At 41.4% G+C, this 23,564-nt stretch overlaps 1 protein-coding gene across 3 annotated transcripts in view; it reads right to left on the bottom strand.

Annotated features, from left to right (window-relative positions):
- Positions 1–23,564, bottom strand: part of F13A1 (coagulation factor XIII A chain) — a 161,511-nt gene that overhangs the window by 39,985 nt on the left and 97,962 nt on the right. For all 3 annotated transcript variants that reach the window (XM_053603078.1, XM_053603077.1, XM_053603079.1), the window contains exons 9-10: positions 7,769–7,872; positions 6,338–6,426 (exon numbers count right to left, since the gene is read on the bottom strand). In XM_053603078.1, the coding sequence (XP_053459053.1) occupies positions 6,338–6,426; positions 7,769–7,872 (193 nt within the window). The remainder of the gene's footprint in view (positions 1–6,337; positions 6,427–7,768; positions 7,873–23,564) is intronic.

The following is a 23,564-nucleotide window of genomic DNA, read 5'->3' as shown; positions in this document are numbered from 1 at the left end:
GACAATTCTACTGGGCACCCAGGCCTGAGAACCCCTGCAATATGGTACAATAAGTACCTGGAAAGAGTAAGTCCAAGCAAGATATTTTGAGAGCACATGGGGCAGCTTGTGTGTGTGTGTATATTGGGGTGGTGGTGGTGGTGGTGGCTAGGAAATAACAGCTGAATTGAAACCAAACAGATGCGTAGGGGTTAGTCAACTGAGGAATGGAGGGGAGGTAGGCTTAGATAGGCAGAGGGACTGGCAGGTGCCACGGTGCTGACAAAGGTATTTGGAAGGCACTGGATTAGCTGCAAGTTCAGATCTTGGATATGAACTTATAGAAAGTCATGGTAACTTCTCTGAACTTCGGCTCCCAATTCTATAAAATGAAAATGACTGGGCTATTCTGCCATTGTACAGGAATATTTTAGATCAGAGTGAAATAAGATCTATACGAATATGACTTGCAAATTTAAAAACTGAGCAAAAGCATAACTGTCATTCTTAGGTAACAGGGAAATTTGGTGATATAGCTCTATCTTTTAAAGTTGAGGTTAAAGAGAGCAATTTTTCCCTCTTTACTCACAAAATGTTCTGAGGTTACATGAAGTCTTATTTCTACTAAGGAGGAGCCAGCCAACATTTATTGAATATCCACAATGTTTCAGGGACATATTGTAAAAGATTAATTTAAACCCTCAACAACAAGCCTGTGAAGTATTATTATAACCTTGTTGCAGACGAGGACACCACGTCTCAGAAGGGAGAAGCAGAGTGTTTGTGGTTACATGGCTAGGAGCTGGTGGAGAAGAAGGCAAACCCTGGTGGGCCAATAGCCGTCCCCTCAGCCTGATAGCACATCACCCTGCAGGACCACGAGCACCACCCTGAGGAGGTTCTGTGCTCAGGCTCAAATTTCTGAGGGTGACAAATGGTGGTCCTGCCCCTCAGCAGAGTAACCAGAACTCGCTAATGTCAGCCACATGTTGTGAAAGGCCAGAATGTGAAACTGAATCAGGACAGGAGAGGATGGAGCAGATATCTAAGGAGTATGTGTTATTTTGGAGAGAAAAGTTAAAGAACTTTAAATGCACTGGCTGAAAATTTCAGCATTCCCTCTGGAGGAAACCATGCAAGCACAGACATATACCCTCCTCTGCTTATAAATTACAGCAACAACCAATGATAAATACACATAAACCACAACAGCTTATGGTTTTCCAGGGAGACCAGCTAAATATGAAAGTGGCTAAATCCTGGGCTCCTCTTGAGCACGGCTTAAGAAATGTATGTAGGCTGAAGTCTCAGGCTAGCCCAACAGCACCGTCTCTGGTGGAGGGGAGAGGAGAGACACAAGTACCAGCCGGCTTTTGCATATGTATACCGAGGGTCAGGCACAGAGGGAAGTATTATTTTCAGTTTTAACTCTAGCATAATGATTTTCTATTTTGGATACGCAGGAGAATCACTGAGTGGCTTAAATAAGTACCAGTGATAGGCCCCACTCAAGACCAATTGACTCTCGATAGTAGAACTGCCCTTAAGTGCAGGGTGTGCTACAAGGAATATTGGACTTAGGCTGTGTGATTGGGTAAGTTGTGAATCTCTCTGAGCCTACCTTCTCCTGCAGGGCACATAGGTGGCTCAATACTACTTGTGAAAGTCCTATGTTTAAGGCTGTTTTTTCCCTTCTTTTGAATGGGATGGAATCTTAGTGATCACCTAGTCCTACCCTTACACTTGAAGGGGTTATAGTCCTGCCAAACCTAGACATCCATACATGAAATCTGTTGCTTTCTTTGCAATGCCTCATCCTTGCTTCTCAAACACAGGCACTTCCTATGCGCCTCTGCCACTGTCCCAGACCCTGGCGGCCCAGAAAAGCCGGGGTGGACAGCTAGCTGCAGGATTGCTTTCTGCAAACTTCCACTTGTGCCTTTAGAGTGTGAACACATGTCCACAACTGGCAGAGCTGTGTTCTTCACTGCGGAGGACTGAAACTCACTCTTGCTTTCAGGACCCTGGACAGAGTTTCTTTTGGCTCATTTGTTCCCAAGGGAGATAACCTCAGCTGCATGCTCTGCCAAGAACACGCTGTTCTCTGAGGGCAGATGGGGGCAGTGAATGCCCATCTGGGCCAGGCAGCCCTCCTGGCACCAGACTCTGCTCTCAGCAGTGAAGATACAACAGACCCTACTTTAATGGCGCTTATATTTTAGAAAGGAGAGAAATAATAGACATTAAGGGTAGGAGGAAACAACATGGCAGACAGAAATATTTTAGGTGATGGGAGCAGTGAATGAGAGCCTCTTCAAAGAGGGCAGTGGATGAGAGACTTGAGTGCAAGTGGGAACAGGGCAAGTGCTCTTCCACCACAGGAAGAGAGGATGGTGAGGGGCTTTCTTAGTGAGAGGAACAGTATGTATAAGAGCTCTGAAACAAGAGCATGCATGGATGCTTCTAGAAGAGTAAGAAGGTCAGTATGAATGGAGCAAAATGAGAAAGGGATGAAGTAGCAGGGAAGCGAGGGCCAGGTCACACAGAGTCTTGTGAAATTGTATGCTCAATTTTATTGTAAGGATGATGGAACTCCATTGGAAGGTTTAGGGCAGGGGTGTGATGTTCTACGTACACTTTAAAGGATAATTCTGGAAGATTTGTGGACAATAGACAGAAAAGGGGTGAGAGAGGAAGTGAAAGATGAAGTAAGGAGGTGAGTCAGGAGGGAGGTGGCTTCACGGAGCTCAGTGCTGTGGAGAGCTCAGAGGGCAACGATGTAGATGGCAGAAGTGGTTAGATTTGTGATATGTTTTGAAGACATTTCTAGCAAGATACATCTAGAAGTTTTAGAAGAGAAGCCAAAATGCTTCCAAAGTTTTATTATGCCATTTGAATGAATGGTTGAATTATTTTTGATTCGAGTAGGAGATGCCAAAAATTGGGCTGCATCTAACAAGTGGCAGCAAAATAAACAAGCTTGAATTGAGAGCACAGAATGTACAGAGAAGCGTCTGCACAGGGTGTGTGCAGAGAACTGCTGGCCCAGAGCTGAGGAGGCTGTGGCTTCCGGAGCAGTGGGATGGTATCTGTGGCCCTGGGGGTGTGTAGTCACTGCTAGGGTGAGAGGCTACCAGTGTGTATATGTATGAGTGCACACGTGTGCATGCATCCAAGTGTGCATGTGTGTGTGTGTGTAAGTTTGGGGCAGAGCAGTATGAAGGAGGTAATAGAGCCATTTAGGAGAAATTAAGACAGAAGAGAACCACCTTCCCTAAGGCATGGAGAATTCTGCACTGAGAACCCCTGAGGGCTTAGTGAACACAAGGTCCTGGAAGATGACTGCAGACATGTGTCGCCACTCTGCTGTCTTCTCACCTCTTTGGAAGCCTTTGGCTGCCATGAGTGGAGGAGCGTAAAGGCAGATGGGCCTTCAGAACTGAAGGAGCCACCGCGGCAATGAGGGCCTGAGAGGGAAGGGGGTTGGAGAAACAGAAGCTTCAAACTCTGGCAGAAGTCTGAGAAGGTGGAGGGTAAATTTCCAAAATGAGGGAGAAGCAGAGAAAACAGAGAGGGAGGGGGCTTCTAGGCGCACCCCTCTTCTGCTGGGGTCTGTTCTCACTTAATGAGACCAAGGCCCTAGGAAAACTACGAAACAGTCAATGAACATGATGCTGGCCCGGAAATGAGTAAGGAATGACAAGAAAGCCTGCATGCTGCGAGAAGAGAGGCCGACTCAGAGGCACACTGCTGGGCAAGGAGGCGGGACAGGGAAGGGAGCCGCAGCCTCACATCTGAGTCACACACACTGGCATTCAAGTTTCATTCCATGCAACCCCCATCCTCCATGGGCTCCTGCGTTAGGCCCCTTGAGAAAGATTCCTCATACACTTCTCATCAGCTCAAACATCTCTTATAAATGGCTCAGCCCTGGAGCTCAGCCCATGCCAAGGCAACAAATTGTACTCTCTGTCAGACACGCCTCTGCAGTGGGGGAGAAAGGAGTAATTATAATCTGCAGATCCTGATGACATTCATAACACCCCGATCTATATTTAATAATAGCAAAAAGCGTGTGCATTAACAGCTATTAGGCAGTTCACTTGTGGAGGGAGGTCCTCGCTCTCCTCTTCTTTGCTGCAATAAAGCATAATAAAAAGATGAACACAAGGCTTGGTGGATTTTAGAGTGATTTCTCCTTAAGAGGTTCTCGGGGCATCGTAAATTACCACACAGCTGCCAGAGAGGTTTCTCTAAATCTTCAAATCCCAAAATGAAATCAAGGGGATAAAATTCCAAGTCCAGTAAGCCGGGTCCCCCAGGGCATCTAGAAACTGCCAGGACAGGCCCAGATGAGAGGAACATGGTCGCTTTCGTGTATTTCAAATTTCCTATTGCATAGCTGTCTGAATATTGACACTTATTTTACTCCCTAAATATTCTCAACCCTGCCTCCTCTGTGCCCTGCTGTTGCTGTTGGTGTAGTTCAGAGCCTTTCCATCTCCCAGGATGGAGTGATGACCCAGCCCTCTAGCTGGCCTTGCCACCTTTGTGACAACCCCTTCTAATCCACCCTAAATGAGGCTGCCAGCATCCCATTCATGCCCCTTCCCAGTGACAACTCTCCCTCGCTTATAGGATAAGGGCAAATTTCTCAGGGAATAAGGTCCCCCATGCTGGGTTTCTTCAGCCTCCTGACACCCCTGCACCCTTGGTTTTCTAGTGAGTCTGCATGGCTCCAATGCCTGAACACAACTTTCAGATGCTAACATCATCCTCTGTGCCTAAAACTCCTTCCTCTGGCTTCTTTTTAACCTCCTTTGCTTAATCATCCCTCCTTCCCGTGTTGTCCCACAATTCTCTGCCTCTATTTTCTGAGGCAACACTGACACAGGGCATCATCCTTGTGTGTTCTCAGACTTCCCTCTGTCCCCATTGTCTCGTGGTCTCTGCTGTACCACTTTAGGTCCTGGCCCCTTTCTCAATTACTGAGTCCATATGCATAAATGCAGACCATGTGTTGTCTGCATCGCCTACCTGATAATTCCATGGCATTGCTCAGATTGTTGTTACTTCACTTTTGGTGTGTTTGTGTAACCTGTCACTTCACATCTAGAATTAAATTTCTTAAGAACATGAGCCTCTGGATTCTCCCAGCACAGTGTCTAATAGATATTAGTACTATGTAAGAATCACAACTATGGATTCCTTGTAGCATACTAAGTAGAGTGTGGTGGTTACCAGCATGAGCTCCTGTGTCTGCCTGGCTTCAATCTTAAGACTGCTATTTATTATCTAGATGATTGTGAAAACGTTACTTAACCACTCTTTGTCTCAATTTTCTTTTCTGTAAAATGGGAAGGACTATAATACTCATTTTAAAGGATTGCCAAGAGCATCAAATGGTAGACACAGTGAGAGACACTATTTCAGTATATTTATTGGTGCAACTGTACTCCAGGCAAGTCCTGCCTCTCAGCCTTGCCCGTGCCCTACCCTGCTAGCAGCCTCCCAGCCTTCTCCTTTACCTGACACCTCTTACATTTAATTTGATCTTCAGAGCTCTCCTTGGAGCATCCTTTAACAGCCACTGTTGCTCCCCCAACCTCCACCCCAGTTCTTCTGAAATTTCAAGCCCTTCACCCAAGTGTCTCCATCAACCCACTACATGTATGTGGGCTACATTCCCCTACTGGAGCATCCCCCTGCACTTCCCTCCCTACTTAGCAACTCAACTCTTCTCCACTTCCCCCAGCCATGGGTGATGGTTTTTTATAGCAGGACGTGGCCCACACAATTAGGGAAAGTGTAGAGATTTTGTTTTACATGGATTGTTGGGTTAGTCTCAGAGAGAAGTAGTATTCTCTGAAATTTAATTCCTGGACCTTTTCCTCTAATATTTAGTTGAATGATCCAGTCAGCCACTTAATTTCTCTGGAGTGCAGAGAAACTTCATGGGTGTAAAGAACCAAGCTAAGGTTAGTAAAGTATTTTCTTTTGGGGAAAAAAGGACCTCAAAACATCAAGGAAAGAAAACATGTTAAATAAGAACTGCAGTTAGGAGGGAGGGGGGTGGGGCCTTGGTGTGTGTCACACTTTATGGGGGCAAGACATGATTGCAAGAGGGACTTTGCCTAACGATTGCAATTGTTAGGCAAAGACCCTCAATGAATCCCCAACAATAAAAAAAAAAAAAAAAAAGAACCTGGAGGATGGAATGATGCTAGTTAACTTTCTAAACACAAAGCACACCCCACATACCTGGGAAGTCTAAAAGTATTTAACAATAACCTCTATGTTATTTTACGTGTTAAGAGGCTAAGGAGGGAACAACACTTCCCTCCTGCTCTTCACTTACCTCTGCAAAAACAAAGGGAGCATCGAACTGGAAACAGACATGGCCGTGCTTGATGGCTTGAACAGAGGCGGGGCCACACCGATACATGCCTGGACCACACAGAGGAGGAGTGGAGTGAGTATGTCCAGTTACGTCCAGATGCTGCACAGTTCATAGCCCTGCAGATGGCTCCACAGAGACTAGGGTTCCCAGCCTCATCATTGATTTAGTCCATACACTTAATGGCTAGAAAGGGCAGATGACCAACGTGTGGAATCAAGGTGGTTTTGTTGGCAATGCCTTCTCAAACCAAAATTTAAAGCAATGGAAAGTAGACAGGGCAACACTATCTCTGCATCTGCTCTGCCACCTACAAACACATGCTGAGTGAATTGGTGCCTGCAGTTGGATTACACACAAATTCCTCCTTTCCAACTGGTATCTGAAGTGTTGGAAATGTGTCCTTGGTGGCTGAATTGCTGTTGATGTTTATTCTGATTTTTGTCTTTTGTTTCTGAACATGATGGACATATGTCAAGTTTAAATGGAGAATTTGGACATTAACCACACACACTGGCCAATGCCCAACGTGCAGTCAGGGAATTAGTAGGCACATGCTACTCTTCTAAAATTCTCTAAATTTGAACCACCTGTCCATAGTTAATAAGAGATTAGCTGCCATTAATCACCTCTGAAATCTTCTCATGGTATATAATCCAGAGCATCAGAAAGTGTTGAACTTTCTTCTTTAAAACCCAGTATGATAATATAATTCCATTATGAATGTACAGTGAATGTTTATGCATCTATGCCTATGTGTACACATCAGTATTTCATATCAACACCTGAGGAAATAAACATAATACCCCCGTCCACTATTTTTTTTATACTATCATATTAAAGAGAGATGGTGGCTCATAATGTGATTTTACAAAAATCTGGAGGAGGTCAGAGCTGCCTCTGCTTAGTATAGTTGGCAAGTTAGAAGACAAATATCCACACACGCAAGAGATGGAAAAAAATCATACAACATAAAAAGAAATCAGGTTCTGAAAAAACAACAATCTAACGGGTGCTCTGTAATTATTTTTGAGTTCCCTATTTTCTCTACTGCCTTACTTCTTAGCACGGTGTATTGGGGAGGGCTGGAGGATATTTTATAGCCTAGTAAAAATGCTTACAGACATTTTTTTCTCCTATCTTCAAAACTGCTTATCAAAGCAACAGTAGATGAATTAAACACATTACATTTTACGTTATTTTCCTAAAAGTTGTAAAATAATCAGGGTAAAGCTGACTACTGAAATGAAATTACACCTGATTGGTGGGTTGTTCTGATTTCAGATGTTGGTTCCCAATGGCTATGGTTCCCATGTATCACATGCAATCATAAAAGTGAAATAAAGATCAGCCATGGAGAAATGATTCCACCGAGGGAGGATGTAGTTTTACCATCGCTGTTTTCCTGGGGGGTGCTGTCCACAACTTGCCAGCCTCCAAATCCAACAGGAAGGTCAGGCCTTGTCATCCACGCTTCATTCCAGCAATGGTAGTTCCTTAGAAAACACAACCCAGGAGGGGTTAAACTTCCCATCACAATCGGTGCTTCAAGAAATCAAAAAGTGACCTTAAAATCCATGCATATGCTAGCTGGAGCTATTAGGATGGATTAAGCCAAACTTGGGGGTCCCCAGGAGATATCCTGGTCTTCAGATTTGAGTGTGCTAGGAAGATCCCTTCCCCTTGGCATCTGTGGGGCACTCACATGGTGGATGCTCCTCTCCCCACTGCTAACATGGGCCTCAAGGCTACCGAGAGATATTATAATAAGCATGTTAAACAGTTTTGATCTTGACCATTCTCTGCTGGATAATGAAACAGAACTTACTATGTGCTGAATGGGTAGGAAAGAAAGGTTAACTGAAACTGATATACTTAGATTTGATTGTTTTTTTTTTTTTAATATAGTCCTGATTTAAAAGAAACATATTTCTTTGCAACAATTAAGCAATAAATACTTGTGTTTATGGTCTTAGACCATTGCCCTAGAAGCTATAACTTTAACTCTTGACTAATTCTCTGTGATTTGTGGCAAATTTCCATTTCGTGTTCAGCAAGAATAGGTTGTTAGGGTGAGTAACTCTTTACCCTCCATCAAAGGTGGGCAACCTAGGGGTTAAGGGCCAGATACTTCACAGAACTTTGTATGTGACCCTTGAAGCAAGAGCATGAAATAAAATGTCATCATGAATTGTATTATGATGTCCTTGGAAAGACCTGAAATTATACGACAGTACAGAATCAAATGAGAGCAGATTAACCCCTCAGCACTATAGAAAATGTTCATATAGTAATAGCGATTTAATAACGGAGTGGGGAAGTTATAGTAGTCTTTGTTTATAGCACTGATGAATTTCAGATCCAACTCCCATCTGTCTCACTCTAGATGTCCTTCAATGTCACTAATTTGTGTGTGTTCTTGTCTTTCTCTAAGTGCAGCCTATTTCTGATCGTCTCAATTAAGAGATGTTAATTTAACTATGTACCCGTTACAAGCCAGTCACCTTGCTAGGTGCTGGAAATTCAAAGATGATCCAGACATACGTTTTTGCCCATAAAGAGCTTCCCAAGCTAGAAAGAATGACAGACATATAAAACCATTATTAAAACAGGTCATAGGTTTGCTGTGTGTTAAGTATTCGGAACAGGGCGGGGCATGTGACACACACTCAAAACCAGTCACTGTTTTTATTTTTAAATGAAGCATGCTAAAATGGAACTTCATGTGGCATTGGGAGTGCAGTGGGTGGGCTCAAGTCTCAGGGTATTTGAGAAGGCTTCTCTGCAGAAGTGATATTTGAGCTGAGTCCTGGAGGATGACTGGGAGTTTAGAAGGAAGAAGAACAAAGCTTCAATGGCATGAAATAGCCACTATGGTGTGTCTGGGGAGCTGTTTGCTACTTGTGACTGGAGGGTAGCATGTTGGCAACTGGTGTGCAGAGAGGGCAATGGTGAGGGTGATTGCAGTCAGCCTACAAAACTTGATACAACACTTCCTGTGTATCCAGTGCTGCTCTAGAATCTTTGTGTATATTAACATATCTGATGTTCCCAGTACTTCACTGGAATGACAGTATTATAATTATCCATAGTTTTCAAGGGAGGAAGCTGAAACTCAGAGAGGGAGTAAGAACTTTGCTCGAAGTCATATAGCTAGTTAGGGTTCATGCTTTTAAATTCTGAGCTATGCTACAGGTGCCCTGAGCTCTGGTACAGGATAAGATTTTGAGATCCTTTTGTGAGCCAGTGTGGTGGCTTGAGCCTGTAATCCTAGCACTCTGGGAGGCTGAGATAGGAGAATCCCTTGAGGTCGAAAGTTTGAGACCAGCCTGAAAAGGAGCAAGACCCTGTCTCTCATAAAAATAGAAATAAAAATTACCCAGCTACTTGGGAGACTGAGATAGGAGGATTCCTGGAGCAGAGCAGTTTGAGGTTGCTGTGAGCTAGGCTGAGGCCACAGCACTCTAGCCTGGGGCAACAGAGTAAGACTCTGTTCTTAAAAAGAAAGTCTTTTTTTTGCCAAATTAAATATTTGTTTTTTATTTTTAAGCAATAAAAGGTTGTTGAAATAATTTAAGAAAGGTTAAATTTGCAATTCTGTGTTAGTGGAAGATAGATGGAGAAGCAGGAGGAGCCTGAGCTGAGTCCTCCCCTTTTCCCATCCTTGAAGCTCTGCAATGGATCAAAAAGGCATTCACAGCAAAGGGAGAGGAGCCACAGAGATGTAAAGCCAACCTGCTTTGTGGAGTTTTGGGGGGTCTGGGCAAGCTGAGAAGGACTGTGTCCCTAGGGAACAAGGTGCTTTTGCTTATCAAGACTCAGAATAAAGGAGGAAGAGAAGAAGGTCTGTTGGGGCTAGTGGTAATGAACAGAGGAAGAGAAGAAGGTCTGTTGGGGCTAGTGGTAATGGGTGAGTGACCAGCCTACTTCTGGACAGGATGAGCTTGAGTGCCCCTGGGAAATCAGGATTTGAGACCCAAGAGGCCTTTTTGTATACATAGGTGACTCTCTGGATTGGAGAGGAGAAGGAGGAGGTCTTGGGTATCCTTACAGGTAATGGAGGAGCATCAGGAAAAATCACTTGGGGGATGAATGGAGAGGGTCAGTATAGATTCTTCACTAGGAGTGACCTCTGACATGAGGGGGGAAGAGAAGACAAGGCAGTGGCCAGCACATCACTCAATGTGGGGAAGACCATTTTGATTGCTTCCATGTTAGGAGAGGCTTTGGTATGCTCAGAGGAAGGGCGGGTGGCTAAGGAATGCAGGCGTGCAGGCTAAGAGTAGCTCTGGATGGGTGTGGGAAGCAGGGCAGGGTCTGCAGCGGCAGGAGTGCAGAGGTGGATCCAGGGGGTAAAAGTATGGAGCTCTCTGAGCAAGAGCAGGAGACCGGTTCCCACCTGTGAGCCACAGTCTTTTCTCAGAGGCTAGAAGGAAGGTTCTTGTGTGTAGTAAACAGTGACTCTGCCAGCCTCTCCTGAACACAGACAAGGTCGCCCATCAGGCAGAGGGATCCAGGAAAAAACCAGCAATAAAACTTGTGCAGTCCTGAATGGACCCCCACACCTACAAGGTGTTTCACGGCCCAGGCTTTCTCTGCTGCACCACCACCCAAGATTAATGGGCTCCAGAATAGCCTTATTTAAATTCCAATCTCCTTGGCAGGGTTAGCTTGAAACAAGATAAATATGCTTTGTACTTCAGATCTCAAGTAAAGACTTTTCTTTGAGGATAATATTTCTTTTCAAATGACCAGGATCTGGGGAGAAGTGTTTTTTTTTTTCCCTTTCTCTCTGATATCTAATGAGTTGCATGCGATCTAGTCCAGTTCCACTTATGACTGAGGCGTTATCTGTGTGTTTAAGGTGGAAGAATTTCTTAACGGGGTCAGAAGGGGCAGGTGGGGAGGGCAAGAATGGTCCCAGTGGGGCTCAGCCTTCGTCAGTGAGTGCAAAGCCAATCACAACCCCCAGACTGGCCAGGAGCCAAGGGCAAGGGGGTCACTTCCCCAGCCATCGGGATTCCTTTCATCCTGCAGCCCTCTCTACTCAGGAAGGGCCAGGGGAAACGCGTCCTGGACCACCTGTGTCTCAAGGGTTTCCTTTTGGCTGATCTTACACAATTCTACTAATACATGCCCATGTTTTATATCCCAAGCTCCCCCATGAAAGGGGCTCATATTTACATATTTTCCTATCCTCTGCTTTGATTTGTTATTATTATTTTAAAACATGTAAATGGCTTACATAGAAATTCAGTGGAAAGGGGAAAAAATTGTCTCTGGCTTTAACCCAGATATTTAATGTTTTTGATGCTATTCACACACGAGTTGGAGGATCCAAATTTCCATACACGACCACGTCATTTCTCTTTGGGCCGAAAGACTTCCTTTAGCCTTTCTTTAAAAAAAACCTTTTTAATTGACACATAATAATTATATATACTTATGAAATAGAGTGATGATCTGATATATGTCTACATTGTAAGATGAGTAAATCAAGCTAATGAACTATCACCTTGCATATTTATTTTTTGTGGTGAGGACATCTGAAGTTTACTCTCTTAGCAATTTTGTAATACACAGTCCATTATCATTAACTATAGGAACCAAGCCATGCATTCGATTTCAAACACTTGTTCATTTGGGGATAGACTTTTCTTAATTCTAGCTCCTGCCTCCCCGTGTTGGGAAACATATACTTATTCCTGAAATGCTACTTCTTATTTTGAGACTTCTTCATGTGGATCTATCATAATCTCTCTATTTTCATCTTGCAATTTTATCATGCATTTGTAGGGTTCATGTACATGAATCCACTTTGGGGGCTCTGTTTGCCTTGTGCACACCGCATTCCAGCACTGGAATGGGGCCATCAGAAGGGTCTCACTAATGGTTGGTTAAATGAATGGTGAGGACATCTGGCAGGTAGGTGTAATTAAACCTTTGTTTCCTCTTCAGACTTGATTGCATTTTCTCAGAGCCTTCATTTGAAACCTGAGTTCTCACTATATAGTCAGAATGTACGGTGTCCCTTTAAAGTTAAGAAAATTATAAACCTCAAAAATTATCTAGTTTCCTCACTGCCTCTTTCTAAAGAAGCCATGTAGGACTTGAAATAAAGGTCCTATTTCATCGAGAGTTGTTTAATACAGATGAAAACAACTTTTTGCCAGGGGAGGGGGAAATAATTGTAGAGAGGTGACAAGTGAACACATCTCTGCTTTATGTTACTGCCTGTAAGCTTTGTGCAGTGACAGCTAGTAATTTTTAGAACTCCTTCCAAGGATGCTAATAATTCAGCACAAGTGGTACAAAGGACCTGAGAATCCTCACCAAAGGCAGAACTTTGGTAGAAAAATAGCACTGTGCCCTGCTGGGGGACCCTGTCTATATGGGACAGCACAACATCAGTTTTGTTTATACTTTGGTTCGGTAAACCCATTTGCTTTGAATTTGTGCCCAGGAAATAATCACACAAGTGTAAAGACAAGCACTGTCCATAAGAAAGTTCATCCTAGCTTGATGTACACAAAGGGAAAATTGGAAGCAACCTCACCATCCAAGATGTGATTAAATATTTTGAAACACAGACTAGAGTGCTTTTCAGCCATAACAATGTAGATGTATTGTCACACTTTATGGGGGCAAGACATGATTGCAAGAGGGACTTTACCTAACAATTGTAATCAGTGTAACTGGCTTATTGTACCCTCAATGAATCCCTAACAATAAAAAAACAAAACAAAACAAAACAAAAAAAAAAACAATGTAGATGTATGTTTAGTAGGCAGGAAAGATGTCACAGCATATTAGTGTTTCAAAACCACACTACATACAGAACGGCAGGCACAGTGCACGTGTGCATTGTATGTTTATGTTAAGTGGGGAAGCCAGAATTTTAAATGACTCCTACTACTTTCCTCTTTGTATAATTCCCACCCCTGAGTGTAGGAGAAATCTAGGAAGAGGAAGGGCTATCACACCTGTGATTGTGTTACTTTACCTGTCAAGGAGGATTTCATAGATATAATTAAGGTTGCTAATCTGTTGTCTTTGAGTTAATTATCATGAATGGGAAATTATCAGGGTGGGTCCCACCTAATTAAAGGAGCCCTTTAAATCTGAGTCTAAAGGTTAGAGAAACAGCAAGTCAGGAATTTCCAGCAGCAGAGACTTTGTTCTGAAGCCTCCGTAGTTCTACAGCTGTAAGGGAGTGAATTCTTCCAGGAACTTGAATGAATTGAGTAGAGGACCCTGAGCTTCAATAGGACAATAGACCCAGCAATGTGTGGGTTGCAGCCACATGAGACCCAGAGCAGGAAGCTAGCTAATCTGTGCCCAAATTCCTGACCCACAGAAACTGCTTGATGAGAAGTTTGTGCTGTTTTAAGCTGCTAAGTTTGTGGTACTTTACTAAGCAGAAATAAAAATTGCCCATACTACTCAAAGAGATGTATTCAATAAAGCATGTTTAACGAAATATTACCAATGGCTGGAGTAGTTAGAAAGTGGATGATTCTTACTTTGGTATTTTTTTTCTGCAATGTTTGAAATTGTTTTTATAATAAACATGTATTAGTTTCCACCAGAAACATTAAAAGGGCTAGTTCCCCATCCCTTCACCCCCCTAAAAAAAAGATAGAGCACAAAGTTCAAAATCAATCTTGGTCCTGGCTAAGGTCACATCCAGAAGTGCAGGAGCTGATGGAAAGGTGGAATGCTGGACAGAGAACGTAGCTGAGACCAACGTGGGCTTCAGGGGTGTGTGTACTATGTAGTTGAACAAAATAAAGTTGTTAATTTAAACAAGGAGTCCTTTACTGCCTTTAAGTTGGTTAACTGCTTAAACACTCCACAGGGTCATCTCATTTACAATCTGTCCAGAAAGGTTTCAGAAAAAAAGAGTTCTTAAATGGGAAGACAGAGATATAGGCTGGTAATTTTGTTTGCATAGCTTTATTAGGGCTCAGGGGAGAGCACAAATAAAATTGAGAGAAAGCCCTGGAGGAGATGTCTTGGACTAACTTCAAACGTAAAACAAGTATTTTAATTCTTTTTTTTGCAAAAATGGTAGAGGGTGGAAGAAAGGCACTTGTCTAGCTTGCAAATTGTGCATTTGTAGCATGTGAGTGGACCCTCACCTCTCTGGTTCTGCTAAAACACTCTGAATACAGGCAATGATGTTGGTGACAAAAATGATAGAATATCGTGGGATTGTTAAACTCTGGCCATTCTAATGGCAGCGGGAAGGGGGTAGGCTGAGAGTTGTTGGAAAGGAGTGGGAGAGAATTGGTAGACTCTGAGGCTTATCTAACCAGACATTTCTAGGTGGAAAAGAAAGCTTGAACTGAAGAAAACTTTTCAGTTAGGAAATACAGTAGAACTGCTGTAAGTTGGGCATCCAAGGAACTATAACAAATTAGTCAACATACAGAAGTTGTCAACATAAGGAACTAGGCTTACTGTACTGATACATACATGTGGTCCAAGTCCAGTCTATGAACATTAGGTCAACTTATGTAGGGAGGTGGTCAAGATAGGGAGGTGGTCAACTATGTAAGTTCTACTGTATAATGAAGCAAGATGACAGGAAGGAATTATTCACAGAAAGGGAGGCATGGTGGGAGTGTCTTTTGGAGCTGGACGATGGGAGCACTCCACAGTTACAGAGCGTAGCTGTTAACTGTCAGAGGTTAGCGGAGTGCTGAAAATAGGAAGAGGCATTTGGGTGCCCACTGAGTCATGTCAGTCAGAGGCCAGTGGTCCAACTAGTGTAGAGACTACACTAGTGCCCCTGTTTTCACTGAGATTCTGCCTCAGTTTCCTCTGACCAGGGTCCAGCTGAAGAAGCCCTAAGTGGCCAGTCATGGATGGTGTCACATGTATAGCGATGCCACAGGGAAATAATGGGGGGTGGGGGGATGTTGCCAAGGACATCCTAGTGCAGTAAAGGATGTTATTGTAGAAACCAATTACCCACCCAGAACAATGAGAAATAAAGAAGGTATTTGTTCTTGTTTGTCTTATGAAGGCAAGGGGTTCTACAATGCTCACTGAGAAGTCCCAATTTAAGTACAGTTTGCCATAGCATAAGAGACACCAATGGAGGGGCTATATAGAAGGGGTGGACTTGGGGACTATGTAATACTCAACATAAAACCACAAGGTTTATAGTAGGGGTAGTAGTAGTCAAAATCTATAATAACTGCTCAGACACAGTCACAAACCAACTAGATGCTGCAGCCAATCAGAAAGTACACTGGTTTTCAATGCTGGTGCAGTCCTACCAGGGCATATTAGCTAAATGTCAGTCCAGATGTATTTAACTACACACACAACATTAATAAGTTTCCATTTACGAAGTCTTCTGGGAGAGTGTTCTTCTTGAGCCCTGAGTGTATAGCCTTTCTACTCTCTTCTTAAACTTTATAGTAACTTTATTAATAGTAATATTTAGAAATTTGGGGGATGATTATACAGCTTTCTTTTTTCTCTTTTTTCAATGCTACCCCTCCTGTGATTATCTGTTTTATTTCTTTTCAATGTAGTATCAGCAAATCAAATAGATAGTGGATGAAACTAAATTTGGCAAAATAAAAAGCAAACAAAGAAAAAGAAAACCCCACAAAAAAGCAAAACAAAAGGTAAAAAAAACAAAAATGAAAATAAGAAATTCTCAGAAAGTAGATGCTGCCCATCCACATGAATCACATTTGTTATAAGTAGTTAGCAGAAGACTCTCTGAGCTCTGCTGAGTTTTCTCTCCGGGTTAATTTTGAAAATGAGAACTTTTCCCACTTTACTACACTCACCTAGTGAGTTAGGAATTGATATCTTGACTGAAAAAGAAGAAAAGATCAGGTTTTGAGAATATTTGTTTGTAAAACTTACAAATAAACAACTTTCTATATGACTCATGCCTATAATCCTAGCACTCTGGGAGGCCAAGACAGGCGGATAGATTGAACTCACGAGTTCAAGACCAGGCTGAGCAAAAGATGAGACTGTCTCTACTAAAAATAGAAAAACTGAGGCAGGAGGATTGCTTGAGCCCAAAATTTGGAGGTTGCTGTGAGTTATGATGCTATGGCACTCTACCCAGGGCAACAGCTTGAGACCCTGTCTCAAAAAAAAAAAAAAAAATTCTATAATAAATTCTGGCCAAGTTTCTCCATAATTATTAAAGAAGATTTTTAAAAAAAATATAGCCAATAGGCACAGTAGGAAGCAAAGGTACTGTTTTGCATTACAAAGCTTTTTATGAATATGATATCCTAAAGTTGATAGCTTTTATTTTTATAAAGTTTCTCTAAAGGCTTTATTAATAAGCAAAAGAAGTTAAGTTATATTCAGCATAGCCTAAGTGGTGCATATTTTATTAGCTTCTAATTATTTGAAAACTAGTAACCTTTGAATGGTGTATGTAATGATTCTCATAGAATTTATGATAACCAGAAGATGACATTTTTATATGGAAAATACTTTATTGTCTTCTATGTCATTTATTAGATGGATTTTCCATCTCTCCCCTTTCTGTCTAATTTCCTGAGAAATAGTTACAATAGCCTCTGAATTTTGACGTCCCCCTCCCTCCCCCACAACTCCTTTCTTCACTGTCAAATGAGACTTTAGAAAGATAGGGGCTTCAGACACTCTCTGGAGACCTCCCAGGAACAGGAGTCGGGTAGGAATGTGAATAAGAATCAGAGGAAAGTCTAGGGAAGTGATTTCTAGCCTTCAAACAGCAATGCCCCTTTCTAATGTTTAAACAAATATAACTCCCTTCATTGTACTGAAATGAAGCCAATAGATAGTTTTCTACACCCGTAATTTCTAAAAGGTCAACATAATGCCCTATAATTTATTGGAGAAAATGGAGAAACAAAAGAATACACATATATGCCAGAAAGACTATACTAGATGCCAAAAATAGCCCTACAAAATGTAAAACACTTGAGAGGTATTGTAGACCCTCCATTTAAATGGAAGCATTTGTGTAGTGGCAAAGAGTGGGCTCTGGAAAACACTTTCACAATGGCAGAGTAACATCCTCAAGATACCTACTCCTTCATAAAGCAATGAGAACACTCACAAAAATGATCAAAACCAACTTTCCCAGAACTCTAGAAATGAGCCAAAAACTTGCAACAATCTGGGGAGCACTTCTTTAAGAAAAACAGATTCACTAAGAACAGTGAACTGTGTAAAGTTTTAACTTGCCTTATTCCAACCCCCTCTTCATAGCTCCACTGGAGTCTTAAAGACCAACACCCTCAGTAGCAACAAAAATTTGCTGCCTGGAAACCAATCAAGAGGAGAAAATTAGTTTGGAATTCCCCAAAAGTTCCTTTCCCCCAAATTGTCACTGTTTAACTTGCTTGGCAGTTCTCTGAAAACTTCCATTCTCAGTGCTTATTTGTATTTGGTTTAGAGAGATAGGGGCTTCAGACACTCTCTGGAAACCTTTCAGAAATGGGAGTAGGGTAGGAATGTGATAAGAATTGAGGAAAGTCTAGGGAAGTGATTTTTAGCCTTCTCTGGTTTTTAAGACTCCAATGGCGCTATAAGGAGGGGGTTGGAATAAGGCAAGTTAAAACTTTACATAGTTCACTGTTATTGGTGAATCTGTTTTTGTTTTTAATGCTTTAAAAAAATGCTCCCCAGATTGTTGCAAGTCTTTGACTCATTTCTAGAGTTCTGGGAAAGTTGGTTTTGATCATTTTTGTGAATGTTCTCATTGCTTTATGAAGGAGTAGGTATCTTGAGGATGTTACTCTGCCATTGTGAAAGTGTTTTCCAGAGCCCACTCTTTGCCACTACACAAATGCTTCCATTTAAATGAAGGGTCTACAATACCCCTCAAGTGTTTTGCATTTTGTAGGGCTATTTTTGGCATCTAGTATAATCTTTCTGGCACATACCAGTTGAAAAATTTATTATTTATGTATATTATTTTATTTCTCCATTTTCTCCAATAAATTATAGGGCATTATGTTGACCTTTTAGAAATTATGGGTGTAGAAAACTATCTATTGGCTTCATTTCAGTACAATGAAGGGAGTTATAAAATATTTTTTAAACATTAAAAACAAATATGCTCAGTCCTTATTTAAGATCAGATTCAGATCTTACTCAGTACAAATAACCTTATTCATAGGGTGTCTTTCAAAAATAATTAAAGCAATTGTTTGATAGCACAGGTTCCTGAGGTGGAAATATCACTTGAGACTAACAAAAGGCTACCTTCAAAAGAAAGAGAAACCAAAGAATGTAATGTCTATAGGGAGATTTAAAAAATCTGAAATAGATGGCCATATACATGTGTAGGGCTGGAAACATGCCCAAGAAAGTCCCAAGAAAATCCTAATTTCTCATCTCTGATTGACTTTGAGGCTCTGTTCATTCAGGAAGTTAAAGACGTTCCCCAAAACATACACACAAAGCTCCTTGGCTAAAGCTGGGGATATTTTTGGCTCAAGACTCTGTCCAACTGTTATCTGACCATTAAGCTAACTCAGCACAGATTTCAGTAGCCAAACATGAAAAGCAATATGGATTATATAGATTAGTTCAGGAAAATCACTAAATAAACAAGTAGCAACAGAGGTTATCAACAACAATAAGTGCAACAAACATCAAATACAGACCTTGGGGAGCAGAAAATCTGATTTTAAGAGTTACCACATTATATTATTTAAAATGTTCAGTTTTCAATAAGAATTTGTAAAAAATGTAAAAGTATAGCTCATACATGGAAAAAAAAAAAGAGCCAAGAGAAATTATCAGTAAGGAAGCCAAGATATTGGGCTTACTAGACCAAGATTTTAAGTCAGATATTATAACCATGTTCAAAGAACTAAGGGAAGCCATGAGAATGATATCTCATCAAATACAGAATACCAGTGGAAAAACAGAAATTATGAAGAGGAACAAAATAGAAATTCTGGAGCTGAAAAGTACACTAACTGAAATAAAAAAAAAAAAATCACTAGAGTATTTCAACAGCATAGTTAAGCAAGCAGGAAAAAGGAAAGAAACAGTGAGCTTGAAGACAGACCAATTGAAATAATCCATTCTAGGCGGGGTGTGGGGGCTCACACCTGTAATCCTAACACTCTGGGAGGTTGAAGTGGGTGGATTGCTTGAGTTCATGAGTTCAAGACCAGCCTGAGAAAAAGCAAGACCCTGTCTCTACTAAAAATAGAAAAACTGAGACAAGAGGCTTGCTTGAGCCCAAGTTGGAGGTTGCTGTGAACTATGACACTATGGCACTCTACCCAGGGTAGAGACTCTGAAACTCTGTCTCAAAAAATAATAATAATAATAATAATTGAAAAACTGAAATTATTTTCAATTATTCACTGAATAATTGAATAATGAAAAAAATGAAGAAAAATGAACAAAGCCCCAGCGACATGTGAAGTACAACAAGCATATCAGTATATTCATAATGGGAGTCCCAGAAGGAGAGAAATGAGAAAAAGTAGCAGAAAGAATATTTAAAGAAATAATAGCCAAAAACTAAATTCAATGAAAGATATTATTATACACATTGAAAATATTAAAAATAAACTCCAAGTACAATGAATTCAGAAAGATCTACACTTACACACATCATAGCCAAATTGTCAAATGCTGAACACAAAGTGAGAGTCTTTAACATAGCATGAGAAAAGTGATTTATCATGTGCAGGGATTGTCCATAAAATGACTTTAATCTTACCTCTTACTTTCTCTCTTATTTTTCTCTTCTCTACTTCTAATTCTGCTTCACACAACATATAAATGCTAATTCAAAATAGATCCTAGACCTAGATGTATGATCTAAAACTTTCAAACTCTTAGAAGAAGACAGAGGAGCAAATCTTTGTGATCTTGCATCAGGTTATGCTTTTCTTCATCATGATACCAAAGTATAGGCAAATAAAGAATAAATAGACAAATAAGATTTTATAAAAATTAATTAAAATCTTTCATTTTAATTAAATTTTTCAAAAGGTATCACCAAGGAAAGAGAACCCACGGAAGGGAGAAAATATTTACAAATCACATATGCAATGAAGGACTTATATCCAGGATATATAAAGAACAGTTGCAATGCAACATACAAGGGTGACCTGATTTTAAAATAGGACAAGGATTTGAATAACCCTATTGCCAAAGAAGATATACAGACAAAATCATAAAAAGATGCCCAACATTATTCACTGGGGAAATGCAAATTAAACTCACAATGAGATGTCAATTCATACCCACTAGCATAGCTATAGTCAATAAATAGAAAATAAAAAAAACATTGACAAAAATATGAGGAAGTTGGAACCTTTGTATATTGCTGGTGAAAATATAAAATAGTGTAGCTACTTTGGAATATAGTTTGGCCATTCCTCAAAAATTGTTAAACATAAGTTACCATATAACCCAGAAACTTCACTCTTACATATATACTTAAAACATAATAAGACAAAATAAAAATATATGTTCAAAAAACTTTTACCGGAATGTTCTTCACAGCATTATTCATAAGAACCAAAACACCCCAAATGTACAACTGATGAATAGATAAATAAGATTTTTTTATCCATACAATGAAATAGAAAGGAATTTGGTACTGATGCATTACAATAACATGGATAACCTTGAACATATTTTGTTAATGAGAACTACTGGTGCAATGAGAATGAATATTATAAGCTGGTTAGGACAGGTTTCCAGTTGTGGAAACTGGTTAATTCATGCTCTAAAATTTGCTTTGAAAGAGCTTTGTTTATAGATCAAGACCACCCATTGCAGCACAGAGTTTTCTTGCATTTTTAAATTTTTCTAACTAATAGCAGTTATTCAGTGCTTCTCTGTGCACTGCACAATGTTCCATGCTGCAAAACAAACAAATACAAAATAGATCAGACACTGCTCCCCTGATGGAGGGTGAATTCTGATGGGGGCAAGTCAAGAGGAAGGTGCAATCTTCCACCCAGAATCATCAAATCATAGTATGCTGGCTCCAGTAGAAGGATGTAATACTTTCATTTAGAATGAGTGAAGCCTTTCATTGAGAAATCTTTTCATGATCCTAGTAAGTGCCACCATCTCTGTCTTACAAAATTGTTTCTATTTCCACCATGACCTTTGCATAATGAGGTGATCAAGGGGAGCTCTTCCAAGGCGAGGCCAAGCCACCATCTTCCCACTGCCCATGTGAGTGAGTGCTGATTCTCCCTCCTCTCTGAGCCCTCAAATTCCTGCTCGCTATTTGGACTGCAGCTAAACACTGAGCAAGCGTCTTCATTAAACTGTCCACAGTGATTCATAGCTGCCTTTCCCCAGAGGTTACACATAATTCAGAACCCATCTGCACACTGGGGAAGGCAGCTGAAATTGCTCCTTACAGGACCTGATGCCTTGCTTTGCCCACCTAGAATTTCATTTGCTACCCTGGGGTCTAATTATTCCACCCAGCTGTGACCTTCCAACGTTGCTCAGCCCAGACCCCTCCCCTGAACAGCTAAGGAGCCCAGACCATGGTCTCTGTTGGTGTTGACAGTAGGTGTACTCTATGCAAAATTATAGCCTTCGTGAGGTGGGGTGCTCTCAGAGGGGAATGTCAAATTTGCAGGGGACTTAGGGTGGCAAATCAGAAGTAGGAAAATAAAATAAGTAGTCTTTCCTTAACAGTCTGTGGTAATAAGGGGAGAGCAAGGAACAGAACCCAAACATGTCACTCCTGGTTTTGGAGTGCAATGAGCATAATATACCCTCTCTCACATTCTCTAGCTCTCCCCTCTGCTTTTGGTATGGGTTGAATTGCTTGGCTGAGTGATGAAGAGGAAAGAGGATGCACTGGGTCACAAGACTTAACTAGACAAATCCATTCATCACAAATCATAAACTGTTACAACCTAAATGTTGAAGAACAAGTGATGGAGGATGAGAGAAAGGGGGCATCTCATGGTTACCTTTCCTTGGGGGAGGAAAGTGGACTTGAGCCACACACAAAACAGCAGGGAGGGAACCAGGTTGGGGTGGGTTTGTTGGGCCAGAGCCTGTGGAGGGAGGTAGTCCAGGGCTTTGAAGGAGGTCAGCTCTCCTGAAACCCTTGCTAGGAGATTCATTAAGGCACTTGTTGGCAGCTAATGTTGCCCTGACCCTGCAGAGTTCAGCTGATGTCCAGCAGATCACTCCCACCCTCTCTTCTGCCTCTGCTCAGCATCTAGGACCCCAACCTTACCTTCCTTGCAGTCCTGTAGCTGCAAGGTAGGTAGCCCCTACTTCTTACCTGCCACTAAGGTAAGGTCATATACCTAAATGAAGAACTGAAGTTCAGAGAAGTGAAAGCATTTTCTTAAAGCCACACAGCAAGCAACTGCCCAAGTTGGAGCTTGACATAGGGTTGTGGCTATGGTGATGTTGCGTAGTGTGATGTGTCCAGGGATAGCTCCACTAGCCTCTGCAGTCTGGGAAGGTGTTGGGCGTACTCTTGGTTTTCTGGAACACCTATGGCTTTGCAGGTGCTCCAGTGTGTGTACTAGTGAGGCACAGGTTCCTGTTTTATCTTTAAAAATACCCCAAAGTGACAGAAATAGCATAATCATCTTAGGATACCAGCACCCCTCTTTTTCTGACTGCTTGAATGTACTTAGGTGGATGGCAGCATACTGTCTCCACGAAATTCTAGCTGTGTGACTGATAAGGAAGGCAATAATAGCAGCTCACATTTGTGAGGCACCTGTTTAGCTCCGGGCTGAGTAAAGTAGGGAATTTTGTTGTCTATACTTGAGAGGAGGAAAGAGTCACAGAGAGGTTGTGCCTTTTCCAGTCCTGGGGGAGTTAACACTCCTCCTACAACTGTGACCCCCTCCTCTGACATGGGGGAGGTCAGGCATTTCTAACTTTTAATTTTACTTAAAATAAGCTTATGACTTCCTACCATCACACTTGGATGCTTTTACCACTGACAGTACTTTAGCTTTATTATTTGTCAAGAAAAACTATGAGACAGAGGGATGGAGGGAGGGGTGTGGGGCCTTAGTGTGTGTCACACTTTATGGGGGCAAGACATGATTGCAAGAGGGACTTTACCTAACAATTGTAATCAGTGTAACTGGCTTATTGTACCCTCAATGAATCCCCAACAATAAAAAAAAAACAAAAAACAAAAAACTATGAGACAAATTTTCGGCTTAGAAAT

Source organism: Nycticebus coucang, chromosome 9, assembly GCF_027406575.1.
Source record: "Nycticebus coucang isolate mNycCou1 chromosome 9, mNycCou1.pri, whole genome shotgun sequence".
In the NCBI taxonomy this organism is placed as follows: domain Eukaryota; kingdom Metazoa; phylum Chordata; class Mammalia; order Primates; family Lorisidae; genus Nycticebus; species Nycticebus coucang.
The sequence above is the reverse complement of the archived record's forward strand: the minus strand, read 5'-3'. Positions and strand labels throughout refer to the sequence as shown.